A 23,622-nucleotide genomic window follows, 5' to 3' on the forward strand; every position below is an offset into this window, starting at 1 on the left:
GCTCTCTATACTCTTTCAATGAGAAATATACTAGGAAACTCGTTATTTTTGTTTCGCTTATTTATGGGTTTTGTGATTTTGTTTTGATTTTCAGCCTCCTCTGACTACCTAACAGATTGAGAAAAGGACATAAGTGAGAACTGGACCGTGTGCCCTTTTTCGGAGAGCTTGACAGGCCGAGGGGCAGAATGGAGTGGGCGGAAGTTGGTGTGTCTGGGGTGCAGACATAGCATAGGTATTTTGATCTGCAGATCTCGGCAGTGGAGCGGGGGCTAGAAAACCCAGGAAGAGTTCGTGGTCTATCTAAACCAGTCTTTGCGCCGGGCAAGCGCACCTCCCCACTCCCGCTGCTACCTATTCCACTGGAAAGCCCTGCCCCAGGTACATGACTCCGCCCCTCCAACCCAGTCACCAGATCTCCTAATGAATGATTCATGTTCTGGATTTTGAAAGTTAAGGACTGGAAACCTCTTTTCAGTTCCAGGATCACATCTCCCCCTCCTTCCCTGCTGAATTCAAAAGGCAAAGATGGGGCTGTAGAGGACTAGGAGGCACAGAAGAGATGCTAGGGAGGGCAGCTCAGGACAGGGTGAAGACAGGAAATGAAATACAAATAGGTGTTAATGAGCTGCTGTTTTATTGTTTTTGAGTCTGTACAGAGGCAGCAGTCCTTAGGTGGGTGCCATGACATTCAACAACACCCCCTTCCCCACAGCACACATCCTTCCAGCCTCAGCTTCCAAAGTTCCCTTTGTTGGCTGCAACTGTGGAAATAGTGAAGCTAGCATGAGCAGAGTCTGGAACAAACAGGTATGTACTTGCTAGCAAGCAGGCCTAGAAGCCTGAGTGTAGAAGTCCTAAAGGCTGCTGACCACCACCACCCCACCACACACCTCAGTGTCTTCTGGAATAAAGTATGTAAGGAAATTAGGAACAGGTGTGCTCCAGGGGATTAAAACCCCATGACCTACTTTTCTTCTCCCCACCACTTTTCTTCGAAGAGCCTCCTTCTGCTCTTTAGTGTCTTGAGGTATGGGAACGGAGACTATAGAGGGAATGGTCAGAACGGAGGTAAGTGGTTTGATCATCACCTAACCAGGGGCTGCAGCTGAGAACTAGGTAACAGGAAGACTCACCAGCTGCCGCACCAACCCAGATGTCCACTGCATGGGAAGGGGACGGGAGGCAAGGAGCTATATCAAATGTTTCCATTTTCAGACCCCTGCTCTGGTTACAGGTTTGTGCCAGGAGCAAGGGCTGCTGGGAGGGGTAGCTGGAGGAGGAAGGTGGAGCTGAGTGACTCACAGGATGAATCACAGATCCAGTTATAAACACAGAAAGAGGCCAAGGTCCTTCCCACCCCACTCCTTAGACAGATTCCATCACTTCTGCTACCCCCAGCCCACATAAGCTATGGGAAGGAGGGGCATAGGAATTCTACCTGATAGTGAACATGATAGTGTTTTGTTAAACAGCTTAAGCACAAAAGGCAATACACAACTTGTGACTGGGTATCTGCAAAATGCTCAAGAGTGCCTGTATGACTCATTGAGCCTGCATTGACAGAGATGAAAAGAAGAAAATATTAACAATCCAGGGTATGTTTCCAGACCAGAAAATGGCTTCTAATTCTGTCCTCTTGCCTATGGTTATGTGGCTGGGTACTGCCTCTTTGAAAAAGAGAACACACTTCAGTCAGAGGTGTCTGATAACTCAGACAGCCATCACCCAAATGCTCCTTTATTTAAAGAAAAATAAAGTGTCCTGAACCTTGGACATGTGAGTGAAAGGAAGAATGGCAAGGGCCACATCTCAGAGAACTTGGGCTCAGGGTTACCTCCCGACTACAATATAAAGTCATGGTAATTTCTGCTTTATTGGTCTGTGCACTTTGGAAACCTATGGTGAGGGAAGGTACTTTTATTTTAAGGCACAGCATGGAGCTTAACACCATCCCTCACTCTTAGAAATTGCATCTTAAAAACTAAATAAAAGATATAATTTATATCATTTACAAAACACAGTATGAGGAAAATCTCTTTCAATTCTCAATTAAGCCAGCATTAGTTAAGGGATTTGGAGGTCAGTCCTCTGGTGTAGTTACTGTAAGTTGGGGATGGCATGGTACAGAGTGTAGGGTGGAGAGAGTGTAATTATGTTAAGCGTAAAGGAGAAAAATAAGAACCCTGAAGATCTCTCTCCATTAAAACTTTAGTAGGACCCCAGATGCCCTGGAGTAAAGAGTAATTGCACTTAAATGTAAGCCTGAGAGATGAGGCCATACGTCATCTAAGGATACACCACGAGTCTATCTCCTTCCCACCCCCATCCCGTCATCATACGCAGGACCCTCCTAAATAAGGGAGGTTTTACTCACTTGAATGCTCCCCACAAAACCCTCCCTCCTCCCCACCACAGTACGTGCTCGGGCTTGCTTATTGTTTTGTTTCCCAGACATTCCTTAGCTCCACCCTACTCAACCCATTCCTTCATCCCCACAAAACAATGAAAATCTCACCAGCCTTATTAAAAAATAAATAATCTGTCTCAGAGTCCCTCATCTTTAAAATGGATTTTTTTTTTTGGTGCCTTAATAGTCACCTTCCAAATAAAAACTAATTTAACAAAAAGTTTTAAGTACCCACTTCCCACACGACCTTAGAACCCTCCCTTTCCCTGGAACTTTCTTATTTTTTCTTTGGAAAGGCAAGCAGAATTGAGACTGGGTACCATAGAAATAAAAACAAGCATGATACAAGGTTTCTGAGTCTCTTCATTTGTCCTCAGTTTTTAGAAACAGGAGTGTTAAGTACAATCTAATAACAGATCAAGTCCAAACACAGCAGTCCAAAGGAGATGGAATTCCCTGGTTTATTCTCCAGGAAAAGCCCTGCTGGGCTGTCTGCACTCCCACCCACCTAGGCAGGCATCCCAAGTATGCTGTGGGTGTCTGCAGTCAGGAAGAGGGGGCTCATGGTGAAGGTTTCACCTGTGTCATTCAAGCTTCGGAAACTGGGACAAGTCTAAGGTGATGACAAGGCACAAGGCGTTAGTCCACCATTCATGGGGAGAAAAACAGGAGTGCTTAAAACTCACGAACCAAGATAAATACTATCTTGATGCAGTATTTAAAAAAAAAAATGAAAAAAATGTAAAAACACCTTTATAAACATCACAATTTAAATAGACAGGATTTGATCTCATATTTGTTCAATTAAGGGCTCTCACCTCTTTCACCTTAATACGGTTCCTGTTATATCCTAAGATTTTGATGTTTTGTTCAATCTGGGTTTTTAATGTTTATATACTGAAATAAAAAAATGTCTGGTATGATGTGATCCCAGCACTTGGAAAATTTGAAGCAAGATCATACATTTAAGGCCAGCCTGGGCTATAGGAAGGAGCCTACCTAAAAAATAAGCCAAAACCAAACCAATCATCAATTTCCTAGTGACCTTTAAAGTAAGCACCTGCCAGAAATGCTTGTCTCATACTAGGTTTCAGCCTGAAGAAAGCTGGGTGTGGTGGCTCACGCCTAGATACCAGCACTCAGAAGACTGAAACGGGAGGGTTGCTATGAGTTGGAGGCTAACCTGGGCTATATAATAAGTACCAGGCTGGCAAGCCAGGGCTACACAGCAAAGAAACAAACAAAAAATAGTCTATAAATGATGAGAGGAAATTATTAAATCAACAGATTGGAAGACCTGGAAGCGACTTTCAAACTTTTTGAGGGGGCAAGGGACAACTTCTTAAACTTACTAGTTCCATAAAGAAGTCTTGACTAGCTTTGTTACCGAAGAAAGCTATGTGATCATCTTCCTGACTGGGAGTCCCAAAGCCTCTCTCTCTCTCTCTCTCTCTCTCTCACACACACACACACACACACACACACACAAACGTATACATGCACATATAGAGCCATTTGTGACTTAAATCAAATTTGGGGACTACATTCCACTAGTGGGTGACGGCATACCTCAGCAGAGAAACCGGAGCCCAGAATCAGCTCCAGATAACAGTCTGGACACAGGCAGCACACTCACACCTTCTTCACATGCATCCACAAGTGTATAGAATTGCATAGATGATTTTTTTCCCCAGGAAAAAAAATAAGGAGAAAGGGCAATGGCGCAGGATAGTCTTCAGGTTTAAAGCTCTTAGAAACAGCTCTGGTCAGAGCATAAACTGTCCAGACTTGTGCTTTGTGCAAATTGCAAGGGAGCTCTCGCCATTGGGTCCACCCCTACTTCTCTGGAGAACAGGGCTGGCTCAGGAAAAGGGAGAAATCCAAAGCCAGATCAGCTCACTGGAACTAATCTGTGGCCTGTGGCTACAGTTCACTAAAATATATTTCTCTAGCTACCTTTTTATAAGTGGCCCCTAGCCCCCATACCATGCTTCAACTCCAGTCCTAATATCAAAAATAATTCTTCTTACAAAGTGTTTTTTATTATTTTAATAAACTAACCACAGACTAAGGTCAGCGATGGCTTAACAAAAGAAGCCAGGACGTTAAGTTCATTCTCCAGAAGTACACAGGAAGGAGAAAAAAATCATTTAGATAGGGGAGGGGAGTAAGTAATTTTTAAATTTTGTCAGAGTCGAGTTTTTCTTTAAAAAAATTAGTCAATAAAATAGGTTGCTCTCTACGGAAACACAGCAGCAGAGGACAGTGCTCGATAGAGGTTTTGGTATTGTTTCAAACAGTCTGGCCAAACACCTGGCTCCTCCGTCCCTTCTCAGGTGCACTCAAGTCCACGTGTAGTTATTGCTAAGGAGTTAAAAAATAGATCACTCTGCACCCGTTCACCTGAAGAAAATCCCACATACAAGGCTGCTTTTACCACTTTTCTCTTTCCAAAAGGAACTTGCTTTTAAAATAAAATATCAAAAAAAAAAAAATCACAACATCTTAACTTAGCTGAGCTCAGTCCTTAAAAAGGATGCGGAAAGGATGGGGCAACAGGCAGTCTCCCCTAAAACTAGAGTGGATGGCAGATGGGTATCTAGAACCTAAAACTCTCTAGGAGAGAGCCCTCCTTTAAGCCCTCCCTTCCCTATTTTCATTCACTAGGATTTAAAGGACGCTTTCTGTGTGACCAGGCCAAGCACACACATTACTGCCTTGATCCTTCAGGAAGAATTTATCCAACCCTAAAATCTACCTAATTCAAACCAAAATCAAACTTGTTCAGTATCACAGACTCACTCTATACTCCCAAGTACACTACCATGTGCTTTTCTTCTAAAGTCAATGAACTTTGGTCTATTTTTTCCTTAACCGATTGAGAACTTTCTTTCCAGGGTCCTCCCTGAAGGTGTCCACCCACCTCCCACCCACACACACCTAGTATTTCCCTACTTCCCCTTGGGTCCTGGGATTGGGACCCAAGAGGTTGAGCTAGAACCTCCCTCCCTCTTCTGCCTTGCAGTCTCAAGTCAACTGTGCAGAGGAGCACTACTGCCCTCGGGGTAGTGCTAGCCCTGTCCTGCTCTCTGCCAGCCTGCCAGCACTCCAGCTCCCACACACATTTCTGCACTTGCCCCATCAACACAGGGGCTGGGTCCTGATGAGCCAGAGTTGAGCTTAACTTTCTTTGTTTAGTCCCTTTCCCCACTAAGGTTCTAGCCATTCAGAACCTGTGTGCCAGCAGTTCCCCACCAGGTTCCCGTTCCCTCCGCCTCAGTTCTTCCCTGTAACAGCAAGAGCAGAAGTTGTTTGTCTCAGGGTGTCCATAGAAGCTGCAGTTCGGTTGTTTGCATTTGGTCTGGGTTGGGGGAAGTCCCCGGGGAGCTCCAGCCCATCCATCTGGCTCTGGTGGCTCTCTGTAGCCATTGCTATAGGAATCAGCCACACGGAACTGGGGTGGTAACAAGGCACCCCTGTGAACTCCATCTTTGCCTGGCTCCAGAGATGGGATGCTGTCCTGGTGGGAGTAGGGTCGCCCAGGAGGGTACTGTCTGGGAAAGGTGGCATATGATGGAAGGCCCCCTACACATGGACCCCCTGCCAACTGCCTCCGAGGTTCCTGGCAGTGGACTCCACCCCCAGAAGGTCGAGGAATAGTAAAGCCCCCAGGGTAACCAGGAGAGAAGCCCGTTGCCTTGGACTCTGCTGGGGAGTCACTGGGCTGGTCCTCCCCACCGTCCGGCTCTGGCTTTTTGGCTGGAGGAGGCCCACTAACTAACCCTCCATTCATGATCTTCCTCTCAGCCTCCTTCTGCTTCTGCTCTGCCAGGAATCTCTCCTCAGCATCTGCAAGGTAGCGCTGGATCATCTCCTCCTGATACTGGTGCCGGTGGCCCATCTTCAGGGTTCCGACAAAAATGTATTTGCCCTCCCCTTGCATGGCGATCCTCAGAATGCTCAGGCTTTGCATCACCTCTTGGCTATACTTGCTCCCTCCGTTGCCGACAGGCTCAGATGTGGGCTTCTCAGACACAGGCCCATCGCCAGCTGCCTCCTCCTTGCCACCCTTCCAGCTCTTCAACGCGTTGTTCTTCTTCTTCTTCTCTAATGTCTCCGTACCACTGCTTATTCCAGACCCACTCCCCAGCCCTCCAGGCTTGGGGCCCTTGCTATGCATCAGGCCCCCCATGTTCTTCTTAAGCTTGCTGCCCAAGGTTTTGCCAAAGCTGCCCAGTTTGTTAGCCACGGAATCTGCTCTCTTCTTGTCCTTCTCCCTGTCGCGCTTTGACTTCTCCTTCCGCCTGCTGCCCTCATTGCCGATAGAACTGCTGCCAACCGACTCCTTGTCTGACTCCCCAGACTCAGGAGTGGACCTGGGTTCATCTCCAGCTGAGGCTGTGGGGGACTCGGGCTGGGCCAGAGGAGCCTACAAGAGAGAAGAGCACGGACAGTGATCTCCCTGGGCTGGTGTAGGGAAGCTCCCACAGACGTGGAACCTAACAGCTTACAGAGCTACCATAGCCCTGCTCTAGGGGTTAGTTACATAAAAAAGGGTGGGATTCTGGCTAGTGTTTTGTCACCTTGATATAAGTTAGAGTCCCCTGGGAAGAAGGCATGCCAGTCATTGAGCTGCTTCTGTTATATGGCCACGTAGGCCAGTCTGTAGGACATTTTCTTGATTAGTGATTGATGTGGGAGGGCCCAGCCTCTTGTGGGTGAGTGGCCCTACTTCTGGGTAGGTGGCCCTGGGTTGTATAAAGTGGAGAGAGCAGGCTAGTAAGCAGCATTCCTCCAGTTCCTGCCTGAGTTCCTGCCTTGGCTTCCCTCTATGATGCAGTGTTATCAGAACATGTACACCAAATGAACCCTCTCCTCTCCAAGTTTCTTCTGGTCATGGTCTTTACCACAGCAATAGGAAGAAAACTAGGACAGGTGGCATATGCACCATGAACTCCATCTGGGGAATGACTATCTAGCTCCAGAAAAGGGTTACTGATATGATGAAGGTCACTCAAAAGGCATTGTCCCTCTCAGGCTTCAGCCTGCTGTGTCATGGGCCAAGGAAAGATACTTGTCTGATATCTAACTTCCCCTCACTCACTGCAGCCCGAGCTCCTTCTGTAGTACAGAGATCTGGTATCTAACTTCCCCCCACTCACTGCAGCCCGAGCTCCTTCTGTAGTACAGAGACCCAGATCCAAAAGGGAACCTGAGAGCTGCACAGCATCACAGCACAGGGCATGGCTTCTGGCTGAGCAGGGGCCTTTCCTTTTCTTCTTTTGTCTGTCTGTCTGTCTGTTGTCTGTCTGTCTGAGACAGGGTCTTGGTACACAAACCAGGGTAGCCTCAAACTCATAATCCCCTGCCTCAGTTTCCCAAAATACTGGGACTACAGATGTTTGCTACTTTGCCTAGCTGGAAAAATATTTTTGCAGATACCAGAATGTTTTTTACTACAAGTCTGTTTATGTCAAATTCTGTTCAGAATACATCTCAAGGAAGACGTAACTAAGTACAAGCAGCCAAGCATGAGCACTGCTGTCATACAATCTATATGCTAACATGTGGAGGTCCTGACTCCAGGCTCCAGCAGAGCCAAATACTAACAGTAAATAGATGGCAGAATGTGACTGCAGACGGTGGGCATAAGGGGCAGTCAGGAAGGAGGGGGATGTGTTCTGACGTCATCGTAAGCTGCACTAGAGCAGATCCTCCTTGCTCTTCCTTCAGTCACTGAGTGAGGACACACGGGGGCTCTGGTTGGGAGCAGTGCTCACTTGTGACTCGGAAGACAGAGGGATCCACTTCACATTCATATAGCTATGCAGCAGATGCAACTTCACTTCCAGAGACAGGATTACACTGTAAAAAGGAGAAAAATTAAACAGTCGTTACTTCAAAGGTAACTAGCCCTTTGGAAAGGACTCAACAGTGTCCAGAGACCAGCTATCAAACAGCTGCCAGTATTACTGTTGTGACATCATTTAGCAAGTTCTGACCATAAGGTGGGGACTATCTTTCGGTTTTCTTCTTGTTTTAAAGAAAGGGGCTCACTGTGTAGTCTGTCATATCCCTGAACTTGCAGTGATTCCCCTGCCTCAATCTCTTGAGTGCTAGGTGAGGTGTGGGCCACCATGCCCAGCTGTAAGGACTTTTTTTAAGTACTGGACTCTCTCAGCCAGCTCCCGAAGTTACAAAGGCCCAAAAAGGGAAGCAGTGAGTAGGGCAGGATGGGTGTTTACATCACATCTCCACAGGGAAGGGGGAAGACAAAGGGGATAGTAAACACACAAACACACACACACACACACACACACATGCACACACACACACACACACACACACACGCACACGCACACGCACACGCACACGCACACACGCAGGCTTGAGTGCTAGATGAGATAGCATGTATTTTCCTTGCTATCTAAACGCCAGAAAGATGAAATTTAAAAGCAGACTATTTTAGTCACTTGTTTAAAAACTCCTGACTTTGGCTTAGAACCAAATAGGCTTTGGTTGTCTTGCTTTTCTTAATCACTGTTTTGGGGATTCTGGGATGGAGTAGGCAGGAACACTTGCTCTGCTCTAAGGAAAGACGACAGAGCAGCTGCAGGATGCCAGCGTCCCGACAACCAGCCTGCCTCCCCTCTCTCCACCACTGAGCTGAAAGAGTGTGGGTGCATGCCCTGTATGGAGAGATCTCAGCTACTGTAGAGAGAAAGATATGGAAGGCAAAGCTGGCCTCACCTGGCCAATCGGACATTGTCATTGTCATCTTTGCCCCACTCCCAGCCCTTTCCTGGGTCCACAGCAAAGTGCAGGGGCAGCAGCTTATGCTCTGAATCTGTGAGTGGGATCACAGCTGGGGAGAGAAAACATTCTGTCAGAAAGTCTTCTGAGAAGGGAGAAGGCAAATGAACACACACTGACATCACCGAACCCATGTGGGTCTATGACTAACTATAGTCCATCTATCCGCAACACTGAGAAGTGGATTGCATTAAACACCAATGAGCTACTCTTTTTCTTACCACCCAGGATACAAGTTAGCGTATTAATCCCCTGGTCTCCCTGCTGGTGAACCACAGAAATAAGTGCAGCCTGTACCTAAAACAAACCTTTGCAACAGCAGTGACAGACACACTTTTTAAAGTTAAAAACTCTTGGTAATATTGTATAGCATGGTTAAAAAACAAAAACAAAGACTGGCACCATCTGGCCTTTCATATTCCTCAGTCACTTCCTCCCCTTTAGCCATCATTTCTACTTCTGAATAAAAAGCAGCCACAGACACACTGGGCCAGGCACCTTGTTCCTTGGCGCTGTCCTTCTGCTCCATCGACACAAGTGCAGAGAAGTGGGCCTGGTCATGGCGAGCACCAGAGGGATCGGTGACACTGGGCTGGGACCTCCAATGGCAGATAGATCCTCCAAAGCGGGATAGGGGCAAATGCTGTAGGAAACCACAAAGGTCATTACTACCAAGGGGAGGCCCTTGCCTACTTCAGTCTCTTCATCCTACTTCTCTAAGATTTATTTTATTATTTTAAATCATGGGTGTTCATGGGTGTCTGTGTGAATGCCACGTCCCTTGGAGATAGAATTATAGCCAGCTGTGAGCTGCCCAGTGTAGGTGCTCGAACTAAACCTGGGTCCCCTGCAAGAGTAGTCCAAACTCGTGCAGCCACTTCTCCAGTCCTTTAATCCCAGTTTCAATGGCACATCCCATCCCAATTAATCCCAAGAGCTTTTGTTTGAATCTCTTGAGAAGCTTCCACTGTTTTAATGTAGAGCTCCCCACAAGGCTCCACACACAGGAGGTCTGTGAGGAGAATGCAGATGAGTAGCTAACTCACCTTCCCCTCCAGAGTCCCTCAGCATGGTGTCTGCCACGACCACTATGGGTCTCTTGAGAACATGAGCAAGGACGAAGACATGGAATTCCTCTAGGCTCTCATATACCGGCTCTTCTGAACTCTCCACTCTACATTTGTAGGAGAGAGAATGGAGGAGGCACAACATAAGGGAGAAGGAAGAAACAAAATGAGTCCTGAGACCAGGTCCAAAGTGATGGAAAAGAATGCCCCGCCCTAGTTTTCTAACCCAAAGTTTCCACAACAAATCACTCTGTGCTACATGGTTGGTGCTACTTGCACTTTACTAGTAGGGAAACCCAAGACAAGGGTATGGGGCTGACACAGTGTTACAAATCTGAAAGTAAGGGGCTGGTGACATGGGTAAAGGTGCTTGCCACCACTCCTGAAGACCTGAGTTCAATCTCTGGGATTCATAGACTAGATAGAAGGAAGGAAAGAACTGAGTCCTTAGCTGATCCCTGCTCCCTCACACCACCACTGGCTCTGACACACACTTACCCTCCACCACTGGCTCCGTTGGTACCTAGATGCATTCTGGGTTCACTTGAGGCAAGTTTGATTAGTTCATTCCATTCTTTCTGCCACTCATCTTCCGTATACACCAGTCCTGACTGTACAAGAGACCGTGTAGTAATGAAGGCACATGTAAGCAGAGGCTAGGTTCTGAAAGGCAATACCCATCCAGACTCCTAGTTACAGCCACTCTCCATTCCCTTAGCACTTGCTTTACACTTGTACTAAATCACATTTCTTCATTTTTTCAGAGTCAAGACCCATAAAATAGGTTGGGTGGTTGGTTGGGTGGTTGGGTGGTTGGGTGGGTGGTTGGTTGGGTGGGTGGTTGGTTGGGTGGTTGGTTGGCTGGGTGGTTGGTTGGTTGGGTGGTTGGTTGGCTGGGTGGTTGGTTGGTTGGGTGGTTGGTTGGTTGGGTGGTTGGTTGGCTGGGTGGTTGGTTGGTTGGTTGGTTGGGTGGTTGGTTGGTTGGATGGTTGGGTGGTTTTGAGACAGGGTTTTACTGTATAGCCCTGACATTCTGAACTCCTTAGGTAGACCAGGCTGGCCTGGAACTCTTTTAAAAGACTGGCCTGCCTCTGCCTCTGGAGTGCTGGGATTAAAGGCATGTAACACCATGCCCCATTTTGTTTCTTTTTGAGAGAGAATCTTATGTATTGTAGACTGATACTGAATTAGCTATGTATGGAGGTTGGCCTTGTAATTCTGATCCTCCTGCATCTATCTCCCAAATGCTGGGATTACAGGCACATGCCACCATGTCTAGCAATCTCACATCCCTTACTCTTCTGCTCCCTTTTAACTCAATGCAATCTGACTCTATTCCGCTCTCTATGCCACTGCCCCATCCACACACTTCACCTGACTAACTGACAGATCCGATGGACTCTGGCTCTCATCTTTCACGGCCTTTGTCTATCTCTTTTCCTCTTTAGACATTCTAATTTAGCTTCCACACCACTGCTTTTTCTTTTTCTTTTTTTTTTTTTTAAGATTTATTTTATTTATATGAGTACACTGTTGCTGTCCTCAGACACACCAGAAGAGGGCGTCAGATCTCATCACAGATGGCTGTGAGCCACCATGTGGTTGCTGGGATTTGAACTCAGGACCTCTGGAAGAGCAGTCAGTGCTCTTAACCACTGAGCCATCTCTCCAGCCCTCCACTGCTTTTTCTTATTCTCTGAACTCTCCTCCCCACAAAACTGGAGGTTTGGCAACTATTTCATCAGTCTTGCTTTCCTCTGGGTGATCTCTTCACAGGCTGTAATCATAGCTACTATATGTGTACAGGACTTTAGAATTTACCCTCAGGCCCAAAATTCCTTTTAATTTCTATGTTCACATATCCAGTTGTCCACTGAAAACCACCACCTATCCACAGCGACTCTAAATTCTGTATTTTAAAATTTAAAACTTAATTCCTGTCTCTTCACATGCAACAACTATCACCCGAACAACCAGACTAAAACCCAGGGAGTTACTAAGCTCTGTCTCTCCTCTCAGTCACCTGACACCTGGATGTCTCTGTCAACAATTACTAAGCATAAACTGCAAAACATCTCTTTGATTTTACTGAACTCCTCAGATCCATTCATATTGAGCTATTGTATTTTTTCCTCCCAGAGATCAAAATCTAACGGTTTGTTTTGTTTCCTGATAATAGCAATTCTAAGAACCTTTACTGCCCACAGCATACAAGGCCTACCTCCTGCCCTCCCCGTCCCCCATACGTAGTTGCTCCTGATGGGCAGGGCCTCATTCTCTGTTCCTTTACTCCAATTGCCTGCAATGACCACTCCCTATCCTCCTGGTAAACAATGCCTAATCTTCAATAGCTAACCCTCCTCTGAGAGAGGAGTCTTTCTAAACCTCCCTAGCAGACCAGCCTTTGCCTCCTCTGAACCTCTCTCTTTGAAGCTGTTCTTTACTACTCTATAGAAACCATATCTGGGTCAGGTGTAATGACAAACATCTCGGCATGCAGGAGGCACAGACAGGCAGATCCCTATGGGTCCCAGGCCTACCAGGGCTACAAAGAAACCACAGCTGGTCTACTTTGCTCTATGTCTTTAGGGGCCTATTTTATTCTATTGCTCTGCAAGAAAGACTTATGTTTTATGCAACATGGCCCAGTGCCTATTATATGATCAATAATCAATAAATCCACGCTAAGTAGTTATAAATTTTTTTATTAAAAAATAGTGTATACCCATACAAATACTTTGCTTTGTCTTCTTGCTTTTTGAGGCAAGGCCTCTCCGGGTAACCCAGTGGTGCAGCTTAGTTGGTAGAGTGCTTGCCTGGCATGCAGGAAGTCCTGATGCATGCAGCATCAGATAAACTGGGTGTGGTGGTGCACGCCAACAATCATGGCTAATCCTGGCGCTTGGGTGGAGGCAGGAAGATGAGACATTTAAGGTCATCTTCAGCTACATAGTAAGTTGGAGGCCAGACTGGGCTAACTCAGACCCTGTATTAAGGGGGCATGGGGAAAAGGAGAAAAGGCCTTAGGATGTGACGATTTGAAAGATAAGTTTATGAGTATTTTTTGGTTTGTTCAGCATAAAACTGAGTTCCATTGCTCAAGTGCATCCTTACAGAGCATCTGCAGTCACACTGAGCACTGACAGCACCAGGACAAAGGTAATGGAGAGCAGTGCAACTCTGAGCATATTTTACTTCAATAAAAAGGCAAAGACATTTGCAACTTGGAAAATGCTATCATAGATTTCAGGTAAAAATAAAAGGAGCAATGCAAAGGTTATATATGAGACGCTCCTTGATAAACATATCCAGGAGGACCTGCCTCTCACTCCTCCTCTCTGTCACTCATCTCTGGAGGTGGTTGTTCCTGTTTGTTTTATTCTGGTTTGGATTTTCAAGGCAGGGTTTCTTTGTGTAGAAATCCTGAAACTGTCCTGAAACTCTCTCTGTAGACTCAGAGCTCTGCCTGCCTCTGAAAACCTGTGCCACAACCACTTGGCTTTTTTTTTTTTAAGTTAATTTTATTTTATGCATGAGTGTTTTGCCTGCATGTATGTATGTGCACCACATGCTTGCTGGTGCCCAGTGAGGTCAGAAGAGGGCACTGGTTTCTCTGGACCTGGAGTTATGGACAGCTATGAGCTGTCAGAACTCCTCTACAAGAACAAGTGCTAAGTTACCTCCAATCCCTCTGCTTCCTGTTTTAATACATAGAGCCACTAGGTGGCAGGTGCTCTTAACAAGTTTTACCACCAATTTCAACACAAAACAAGGAAGCCCAGAAAATAAAAGACTGATTTAATTTGGGTTTTGTTATCAGAAAGTTAAAAGCATCATCTCGGGTCATCACCTTTTGTCTTATTCCTGTTCCCAAGGAAGGAACGAAGTCCTCACAGTTCAAACAAGACAGTCATGCCTGGCACACTGCCAGTGTGAGACTTGCATCATGCCAACCAAAGGGAGTAAACCAACCACTCCTTCACAAGTCACTATATTCTGTGCACCACCAGAAGGAAGGGCAGAAAACATAGGGAAGAATGTGTGTACTTCTGGTTCTCCTGGATAAATATTTTCATAATCTAACCCTATCGTGAACAGATTTAATCATCAGATTGAACACACTTACTTTACTTCTGCTATCACTCCCTCTTAACCGCTCTGCTCCATGAGGTCTTTTCTTGGTATGGTCAAAGCTGAGATTCAGCTGTAACTTGCACTCAGCAGGAGGATAAAGCTGATTACTGATTGGGTTTGAATCCCAAACTCTAGGCCAACTTGGATCTAGCTCAGGAAAAGCAGCTTTCTACAGGGGCCGTTCCTGCTTTGGGTGATAACAAAGAAGGGCGACCTGTACCCAGGTGATAGTCTCAGCACTCAGGAGGCAGAAGCAGGTGGATCTCTTGAGTATGAGGCCAGCCTGGTCTACAGAGTGAGTTCCAGGACAGCCAGGGCTGCACAGAGAAACCCTGTCTCAAGAGGGTAAAAAGAATGTCAACGTGTGTCTTTTCCCTGTGGATTCTATCTCTGGAGCAAAAGTGGATGATCAAGGATACGTGTATGATTTTTTTTCAAAGATTTATTTTTTAGTTATTTGTCTCCACCAGTCATGGAAGTGTGGGTGTCCACAAAGGCCAGGAGAGCATCAGATCCCCTGCAGCTGAAGTTACAAGTGGTTGTGAGCCACCTAATGTGGGTGCTGGGAACCAAACTCCTATCCTCTATAAGAGAAACGTGTTCACAACCACTGAACATTTCTCCAGCCAAAACAATGGGTGTGTGTGTGTGTGTGCGTGTGCGTGTGTGTGTGTGTGTGTGTGTGTATGAAGGCCAGAAGTTGATCTCACGTGTCTTCCTTGCTTGACCTCATTATTATGGAGACAGATCTCCTACTGGACCTGCAGCTTGCCAAGGCCAGCAAATCTAGGTGCCCAGCCGCTTGCCCTTGGGGTCCCATCTCTCCTCTCCTGAGTACTGAGATTACAGGCAGCCACCACCCTGGGTAGCTTCATTATGGATTCTGGGAATCTGAACTTTGGTCCTTATGCTCATGTGGCAAGAGTGTTATCAGGAACCACTGTAACTCCTGAGCCCCATAATGACATAAAACTTTATGTTACATCTTTAGATGTAAAATTCCAAATGACTGAAAAACAAAACTTTAGTGTATACTATTGCCAGTTATAATAGAACAATGAAGATTAGAGATGGAGGAAGACAGGAAAACAAGAAAGCCTCTGAAAAGACATTCTCATATCCAATGTCAGAAATAATTAGTCAAAGCATGGCAAAAAAACAAAAACAAAAATAACACAAATCAGGGACTAGATAGGTGACCCAACAGTTAAGAGCACTTGCTGTTCTTTGAGAGGATGAAGGTTCAGTTCCCAGCATCCACACTGTGCAGCTCACAACTGCCTGAAATTCTAGGAGGTCTGACATCTTCTACTGTCATCCAAAGGCATTTCTGTGCACATGTCAAACACACATATATACATAAAATAAAAAGAAAACCAAAACCAGCTACATGAAAACAAGGCATACTGATATGAAAGAAACACACACACGCACATGCATGCACATGATTGCACTTGCACACACACACACACACACACACACACACACACACACACACACAGGTGGGGGATAAGGAAATAGAGAAGCTTATTTATGTAAACACAATGTCATTCTTATGGGAATGGATCAACTTCTAAAGAGAATCAGATAGCAAACACATCAGGCTTTGTGGCCATAAGTCACTCTAAATTCTGTGCTTGACAAAGAAAGCAGCTACATCCATACTCAAAACAGAGAAGGCTGCCTTTCAGTGAAACTTTTTTAAAAGATTGATTGATTGATTGATTGATTATATATAAGTACTCTGCAGCAGTCTTCAGACACACCAGTACACCAGAAGAGAGCATCAGATCCCATTACAGATGATTGTGAGCCACCATGAGGTTGCTGGGAATTGAACTCAGGACCTCTGGAAGAGCAGTCAGTGCTCTTAACCACTGAGCTATCTCGCCAGCCCTCAGTGAAACTTTTAAAACCCAAACTAAGAAAATAGTTTTAGTTTTCCCAGTTCCTGATGTAGAGATGGAATATAAAACTCCATCACTACTGTCTTAAATAAAATAATCACAATGCCTGCCAAATCCCCAAACGGTAACATTTAAATTCAATTTAACAAGTATCCTTTTACATTTTTTGCCAAATTAAAGCAAAGTTGCAGACTATAAAAACATTCAAGCGTTTATATAACTAAAAACATGGGAGTTAAAGGTGCTAACCACTAAGCCTGAAAACCTGTTCCATCTCCAGATCCCTCCCACACAGTGGAAGCAAACCGACTCATACATGTTGTCTTCTCACTTCTACTATGTGGAACGGCACACACAGATACACACACACATGCAATAAATAAATAATAAACAAATGATTATTTTAGAGAATTAAAAACAAGCTGGAAATTATGATTTACCCATATAATTCCAGCAATCGGGAAACTGAGGCAGAACTGTTGCAAATTCAATGCCGGCTTAGACTGTATAGTGAGTTCCAGGCTAACCTGGGTTACAGAGTAATGGGAGAGGAAGGAAGGAGAAAGGAAGAGGAGGAGGAGGATGAGAAAGAGAGTAGAAGAGAGGGGAGAGAAAGTGGAAGTGGAAGAAGGGGAGGGGAGAGGGTCTCAAAATTAATCAGGCAGGTGAGATGGCTCAGCAGATAAAGGCACTTGCCACCAAGTTCAATAATCTGAATTTTGATCCCTGGAATTCACACAGTGGAAGGGGAGAATTCCTACAGGTTGTCTCCTCTCTCTCTCTCTCTCTCTCTCTCTCTCTCTCTCTCACACACACACACACACACACACACACACACACACACACACACTCTGCAGTGATGCATGCACACCACAATCCAGACTTATACTAAAAACAATCTACAAAAATCCTAATGAACCTATCTGAGCTCATTAAAAATGAAAACCAACAAACAAACCTCCACTAAGAACTTTGAGTACGTGTAAAAGGCTTGTGTTGGAAAGCACTAGAGTGGGCAGAGGTCTCAGCCTGCTAGTTTTAGCCCTCCTCATAGCTATCAGAAGGCTTATGATTACCTGCATTTTCTGCAATTTTCAGGAAGACACAGAAGTCTCAATCTTCGGCACCAGGAGACACGTCTCTCTAGTCATTGGTGGAGTACACGTCTCTCTAGTCATTGGTGGAGTACACGTCTCTCTAGTCATTGGTGGAGTACACGTCTCTCTAGTCATTGGTGGAGTATACGTCTCTCTAGTCATTGGTGGAAAGAAGGTGCCCGCCCACGCTAACCCACCTCTTTATTCTGTTGTGTTTGCTGCCACCTCCAGCGCCTTTTCAGTGCTTCCTTCTCAACGCCCTTCTCCATCAGTGCATACAAGGCTTTTCTCAGCACCAAGTCTCTATCATGGAAACCCCACATCCCTGTGGGGAGAAAGCAAAGCATTAGACACTGTCTTGACTCACTTTCACTTACCCATCCAGCCTTTGTTTTGTGGTGCTAGGAATCAAATCCAAGGTCTCAAAAAAGGAGGGGGACATAATTTATACCCCAAACTTCTAAGAGGAAGCCGTCATTCCTCAGCAAACCTAACAAACAAACTACAACAGCAAGTAACACTGTTATGACACCACACCCCCATGAGATCATGAAATGGCTAGAAGATGGGGACCCTTCCAAAGCTAAGAACAAATACATGGACTTCTTAGTAGGCTTAATAATTTACTGTGCTAAAAAGGCCAACGAAAAACATGTACTTCCAAACACTAAAAGACTAGTTAAGTAATTTCTCCACTATACACGGAGACAGCCACAGAAGTTTGCTTACTGTGCTTATCGCTTCAGAGCTCAGCTCAGAGCAGAGTATTCAGTGACTGAGTGCTCTCCCACCTCTAAAGATAGGAAGCTAAGGCAAGCTTCTCCCATTCCCCTAAGTCTTGGTCTGAACCATCATATCTACCTGGGTTGGAAGTGTGAGATGAAATCCTACACGTGATACTTGACTCAACTGCTTTCTCTCTACAGGGAGGGAGGCCATTTTTGAGACTCACCAAGAGAGGCTGCATGCAGGAGGCAGTTCCCGTCCCCAGTAGTTGCTAAAGGGAGCAGCCTCTGGCAGGTGGAGTCCACACTGACCCACCAATTCAAACGCCCTGCAGACATGGCAGCAGGAGAAAAGAGAGAAGCAGATTAGAAAGACTCCCCATATAAAACTACTAGTTCTTTTCTTGAGACAGGATCTTGCTACATAGACCAGGTTGGCTTTGAACTCATGATCCTTCAGCCTCAGTCTCTGAATAGATACTGCATGCTCTGGAGGAGGAGGAGGAAGAAGAGGAAGAAGAGGAATAGGAGGAAGAGGAGGAGGATGAAGAAGAAAAAAACATGGTCTCTTGTAATTGAGATTGAGCTTTGAACCCACTATGCAGCTCAGGCTAGCCTTGAACTCCTGATACATCTGCCTCCATATCCTAAGTGCTGACATTACAGGAATATAGCATTAAGCTTGGCCTCTATGACTCTTATATCTTCTTACTTACAGTTAGATTCTGTTGAGCATAACTAGTTAGATCATTGTGTCTTAAGTATTAAGACAATGAGGTCCCATGGGATCATTGAGGAATGTATGAAGAAATATGTTTGTTTCCCACAGTTGGTGAGGAGATATGTACTTCTGGTATCTGGTATACACAGACCAGCGATGCTTCTAAGTGTAACGGTCGAGGAAGCTTGTACAACAAGGATTACTTGGTACCAAATGTCAATAATGCCCAAGGTGGAACTGTGAACTTCTCAGTGTGGCTCTGATTCCTTCGCTCTGGCCAGGAGACCAGGAAATACAATAGCAGCAAAGCTCAGCTTAATGAATCAACAAAAATTATATATATAATATATATATTATACATACATATATATTATACATATGTAATATGTTATACATACATATATATTATATATATATATATCCCCTGTATTGTATATTTATGTGTATATATCCTATATCATGTGTGACAGTACTCAGCAGGTGTGTGTTATGACTTTAAAGTTATAAGCAAAAAGACAAAGCACATAAAACACTCAAGTAAATTCCTTTCAATTGTCAATAGCAATCTCACAAATTCATTTACAAGAGGGAACAATTTTACAAATGACACTTGAAAGTTTTCTTGAGCAATCAAAAGTCTACAAAAGGAAAAAATAGATTATGATTTCACTAACCCAGGTAAGTTATTAACTTCTAAAAAGAGTTACAGTTAACATTAGATACAAAATGGAAAAGCTCCCTATCTCCACCCTCCAATCTTTCTTCCTTAGGAACTTATTTTTTTTATATCTTCATTTCTGTCATGTGTCTGAGTGTTTTGTCTGTTTGTACGTCTATATCCCACAGGAATGCCTGGTGCCCTCAGAGGTCAGAAGAGGGCACTGGATCTCCTGGAACTAGAGTTGCAGACAGTTCTGAGCTGCCGTGTGAGTACTGGAAACAAAGCCACAGTCTTCTGGAAGAGCAAGGGCTCTTAAGTGCTGAGCCATCTCTCTAGTCCGCCATGGGGATTTTTTTTTTTTTTCTCTTTCTTTTTTGAGACAGGATCTCACTATGTAGCCATGGCTGGCCTGGAACTTGATATAGAGCCCAGGTAAACCAAACTGGCCTCAAACTCTTGAAAGATCTGCCTAATTCTGGCTCCAGAATGCTGAGATTAAATAAAGACATGCACTGCCAAGCCTAGTCTTTTTCAATCCCCACCACCCCATGAGGATATTTTAAATATGTAAATTCTTCCCAAAGTTCCCAGCTGCCATACTGTCTTAAACCAGCTAATGTTTCTTAATTACGTTTACTTAGTGTGTGAGTGTAAGCACTGGCACGTATGCATGTCACAGCACTGTGTGAGGTCAGTGACTGGGAAAGTCACTTCTCTCCTTCCACAATGTGGGTCCCAAGGATCAAGCTCAAGTTGTCAAGCCTCGGTGGCAAATGTCTTTATCACTGAGCTTTCTTGTTTATCCAAATTAAAGTTAATGTCAATTTAAAATGGAGTCAATTAAGAAGGTAGGTAAACATAGGGGAAAGATTCACATGAGTAGATGTGACTTTCAGTGCATTGTCTACAGCCTTGGTCCTCTGTTTTTGCAAAGGTGCTCCATAGCTAATTATAATCAATTATTTTTGTTCACATATTGATTTTTGGGTATCAATTACTAAGCCCTTTACATACATATCTGGTTTCCCTTCTATTAAATAGGAACTTTTCTTTTTTTTTCCCCTTTTCTTTTTTTCGGAGCTGGGGACCGAACCCAGGGCCTTGCGCTTGCTAGGCAAGCGCTCTACCACTGAGCTAAATCCCCAACCCCTAAATAGGAACTTTTCAAAGTGTCTAAATTTCATTGCTATCCCCTTTCCCGACACCTGGCTAATTTTCACTCTTCACCTCAGTACACGTTCCTGAGTCTGTGCACTCAGACAGAAGCCAGAGCTCACACTTAGCAGAGGCTGCTGATGGAGGCTTACATGGCCGTAGGCCACAGCTAGAGGAGAGCACCACTGAAGAGGAAACACCCACTGACCTGCCTGTTCCAAGGCAACCAGCATGGACTGCTCAATGAGGTCTCTCTCTATGAAGCTGCGGAAGTCTTCTTTGTACACAGTGAGGTCTGGAAGCTGGAAGGCACAGATGGGCATTTCCAGGGGGTGCTCACTGCTCCCCCCACCCCCACCATTGGAGGAGACATGGGAGCGGGCCAGGGAAACAATGCTGGAGCTGGCGTGGGAGATGCCCCTAGACAGGCGTTTTTCTGCAATGAGAAATTGAGTCACCTTAGAACATATGCAACTCTCTCTGAGAATTCGCCACAGATGTAGGGTGCTTACTGCTTGACAGTTTCCAGTCAAGAAAAATTGTATCTAGCCAGCTACTTCTCAATTTCATATTAAGCCAAATACAAATGGGAAAATATACAAAATGGCATTTTTTTTTTTTATAGATACTTATAGTACTACAAAAAACGTATTCATCTTTCTAGTCTAGTCTGGGGTTTCCCTAACCTCCCTTTCCCTATGACTTTATCTGTGACTCCCATTATTCAATGTGAATGTGAGCTGTTCACTTAGTAACTTGGTCATTTTTCTTTTTCTTTTATGGGAAGAACAACAAGGAACAGAAATGAGCTTTCTTTCATTAGGCTAGATTTTGGCAAAGACTCATTCTAGGGTGTCAGAGGATGTAAAAAGCATCTCCAGTAAAGAAAAGAGAATAACAAGTATTGTCAGCAACATCCGTACAACTTACTATAACTTCATTGGCACACATATTTATCAGAAATTTAGAGTCAACTTTTAATATGCCAGAGAGCATAACGCTAATGTAACTGTGCCTCCCCGAATCATTTTGTTGTAAGTACATGGCATCTGCAATGTCCCAGTCCATGTAACATTATGAGCAAAATTTGTCAGTGTAATATTGTGTTTGCACAGCTTCAAGTACTTGAGTTATTACCACAAGGGGACAGGAGCTCTAATGCTAGGCAGCTGTCCTTGTCCAGTACTGGCCAGAGTTGATGCAAAGAATGCATGACTGTTTCAGGTCATTTACAGATAGCTACAAAGTAACTGCTGGATTTGACTGGGAAGAGGATAAGGAATGGAAATCTCTCTACAGGAGCACACAGGTGCTTCCTATTCCATATACAGAACCTTAGTCCTCAGAGCAATACCTTGAATGATGTCATCCTGTCTCTGTAGGATGGGTCGAGAAGGGCGAGTGGGCTCTCTATCCGAACCCCCCTTTTCAGGGGTCTTAGGGCAAGTACTCCCTCCACTAAAGGGTGGGGACAGGTTCCCAGCATGGACTTGGCGCAACTGTTCAAAGTCACTGAGGGCAGCACTCACATCCCAGTTCTTTCCTAACAGAAAGAAAAACAAAAACCATGTAATAGACCCAGAGTGTTAAGGGACAGGGAAGACAGAGGACCACCATTGTAAGCAACCTATAAGCAACAATAAGCAAGCCAGGGATGCCAATACAAGCTTATAAAGCTAAAACTTAGGAGGCTGAGGCAGGAGGGTCGGAAGTTTGAAGCCAGTCTGAGCTACCTGAGACTCAGTTTCAAAACACCTCATGTCAAAAATAAACCTAGTAAGATCATATTCATGTACACTACAATTTTATTTTAACTTTCTTCTCCTTCCACTTTAATTTTCTTCAATCTGAAATACCGATTTTCTTTACTATTTCCTATATAAGGTACACAATGGTAAAAACTTTGTCTCTAATCTCAAAGGGCCCTTTGGAGACCTCATTACATCAAATGAAACTCCTTTTACAGACAAAGGAAACAAAGCTTACAGAAGTGTCAAAACTCGCTCAGTCTCAGTGAGTTTGTAGCAGGCTCAGTGGACGCCAGGGGATTTTGAGACACCTGCAAGTGCACACAAAGTGCAGTCTCCAGTGCAGAGCTGCCATACAACACATGCGCAAGGGGCTGTACTGCTCCATTTAAAAACAATGACCCTATGTGATGGAGTGTTCTTCTGCCGATTTCTCTATTTATGTATTTAATACATGTTGATTAACTATTTGCACTTCTGTTACTCTAGCTGCTACAGCCTTGGTTTAACTTTTCACCCAATCTGTCAAGGAATCTCACTTTTCTGAAGCACATTTAGTTCTGTGTTCAAAATCTTTATGTAAGGGGTAGTCACTACTACAGAAGGCTCCTAAGCCCAATGCTGAAGGCTTCCTACAGCCTCCCCTATTTCCTGCCTTTTTTCCTCTCTGCTTCAGTTTATTTATGAAAAATGTAGATAATAATACTAATATGCTGTAAGGGTGTTTCCTCCAGGTTGGATGTGAACATTGCCATTTGACACCTCTTCTGGCCTCCGTGGACATTAGACATGCACATACATATAGACATGTTAGGCACTCATACATACATAGAAAATAAAGACAATCTTCCTGTATTGTATCATCATCATCATCATCATCATCATCATCATCATCATCATCATCCTCTCTTGGGAGGGGAGATGGTAATGAGGTTAATAAGGTTTAAAAGGTCCCTCTTTTATCCAAGAATATGTAAGCATTTAACAAGTGCTGAGAAGACAGACTCTTTGGTGATATAGCTGCCCACAGTTACCCATATGCTTGGCCCACAGTTATCCATATGCTTGGCCCACAGTTACCCATATGCTTGGCATGCTACCCAAGTTCCTGAAGAAGCCCCGATAAGCTCTGGGTCAGCAGGCAGACCTGGGTGAAGTGACCTCTATGATCTGCTCCCCTCTCT

General features: G+C 44.7%; 1 protein-coding gene across 1 annotated transcript in view; it reads right to left on the bottom strand.

Annotated features, from left to right (window-relative positions):
- Positions 1-3,842: 3,842 nt before the first annotated feature.
- The window catches only part of Otud7b (OTU deubiquitinase 7B), a 55,553-nt gene continuing 35,773 nt past the window's right edge, over positions 3,843-23,622 (bottom strand). The window contains 11 exon segments of the mRNA XM_032897704.1: positions 3,843-6,839; positions 8,191-8,275; positions 9,161-9,275; positions 9,722-9,804; positions 9,806-9,866; positions 10,270-10,397; positions 10,789-10,901; positions 17,626-17,753; positions 18,381-18,482; positions 20,899-21,126; positions 22,045-22,233. Coding sequence (XP_032753595.1) covers positions 5,637-6,839; positions 8,191-8,275; positions 9,161-9,275; positions 9,722-9,804; positions 9,806-9,866; positions 10,270-10,397; positions 10,789-10,901; positions 17,626-17,753; positions 18,381-18,482; positions 20,899-21,126; positions 22,045-22,233 — 2,435 coding nt within the window. The 3' untranslated portion in view covers positions 3,843-5,636.

The sequence above is a fragment of the Rattus rattus genome, chromosome 3, assembly GCF_011064425.1.
Source record: "Rattus rattus isolate New Zealand chromosome 3, Rrattus_CSIRO_v1, whole genome shotgun sequence".
Lineage (NCBI taxonomy): Eukaryota > Metazoa > Chordata > Mammalia > Rodentia > Muridae > Rattus > Rattus rattus.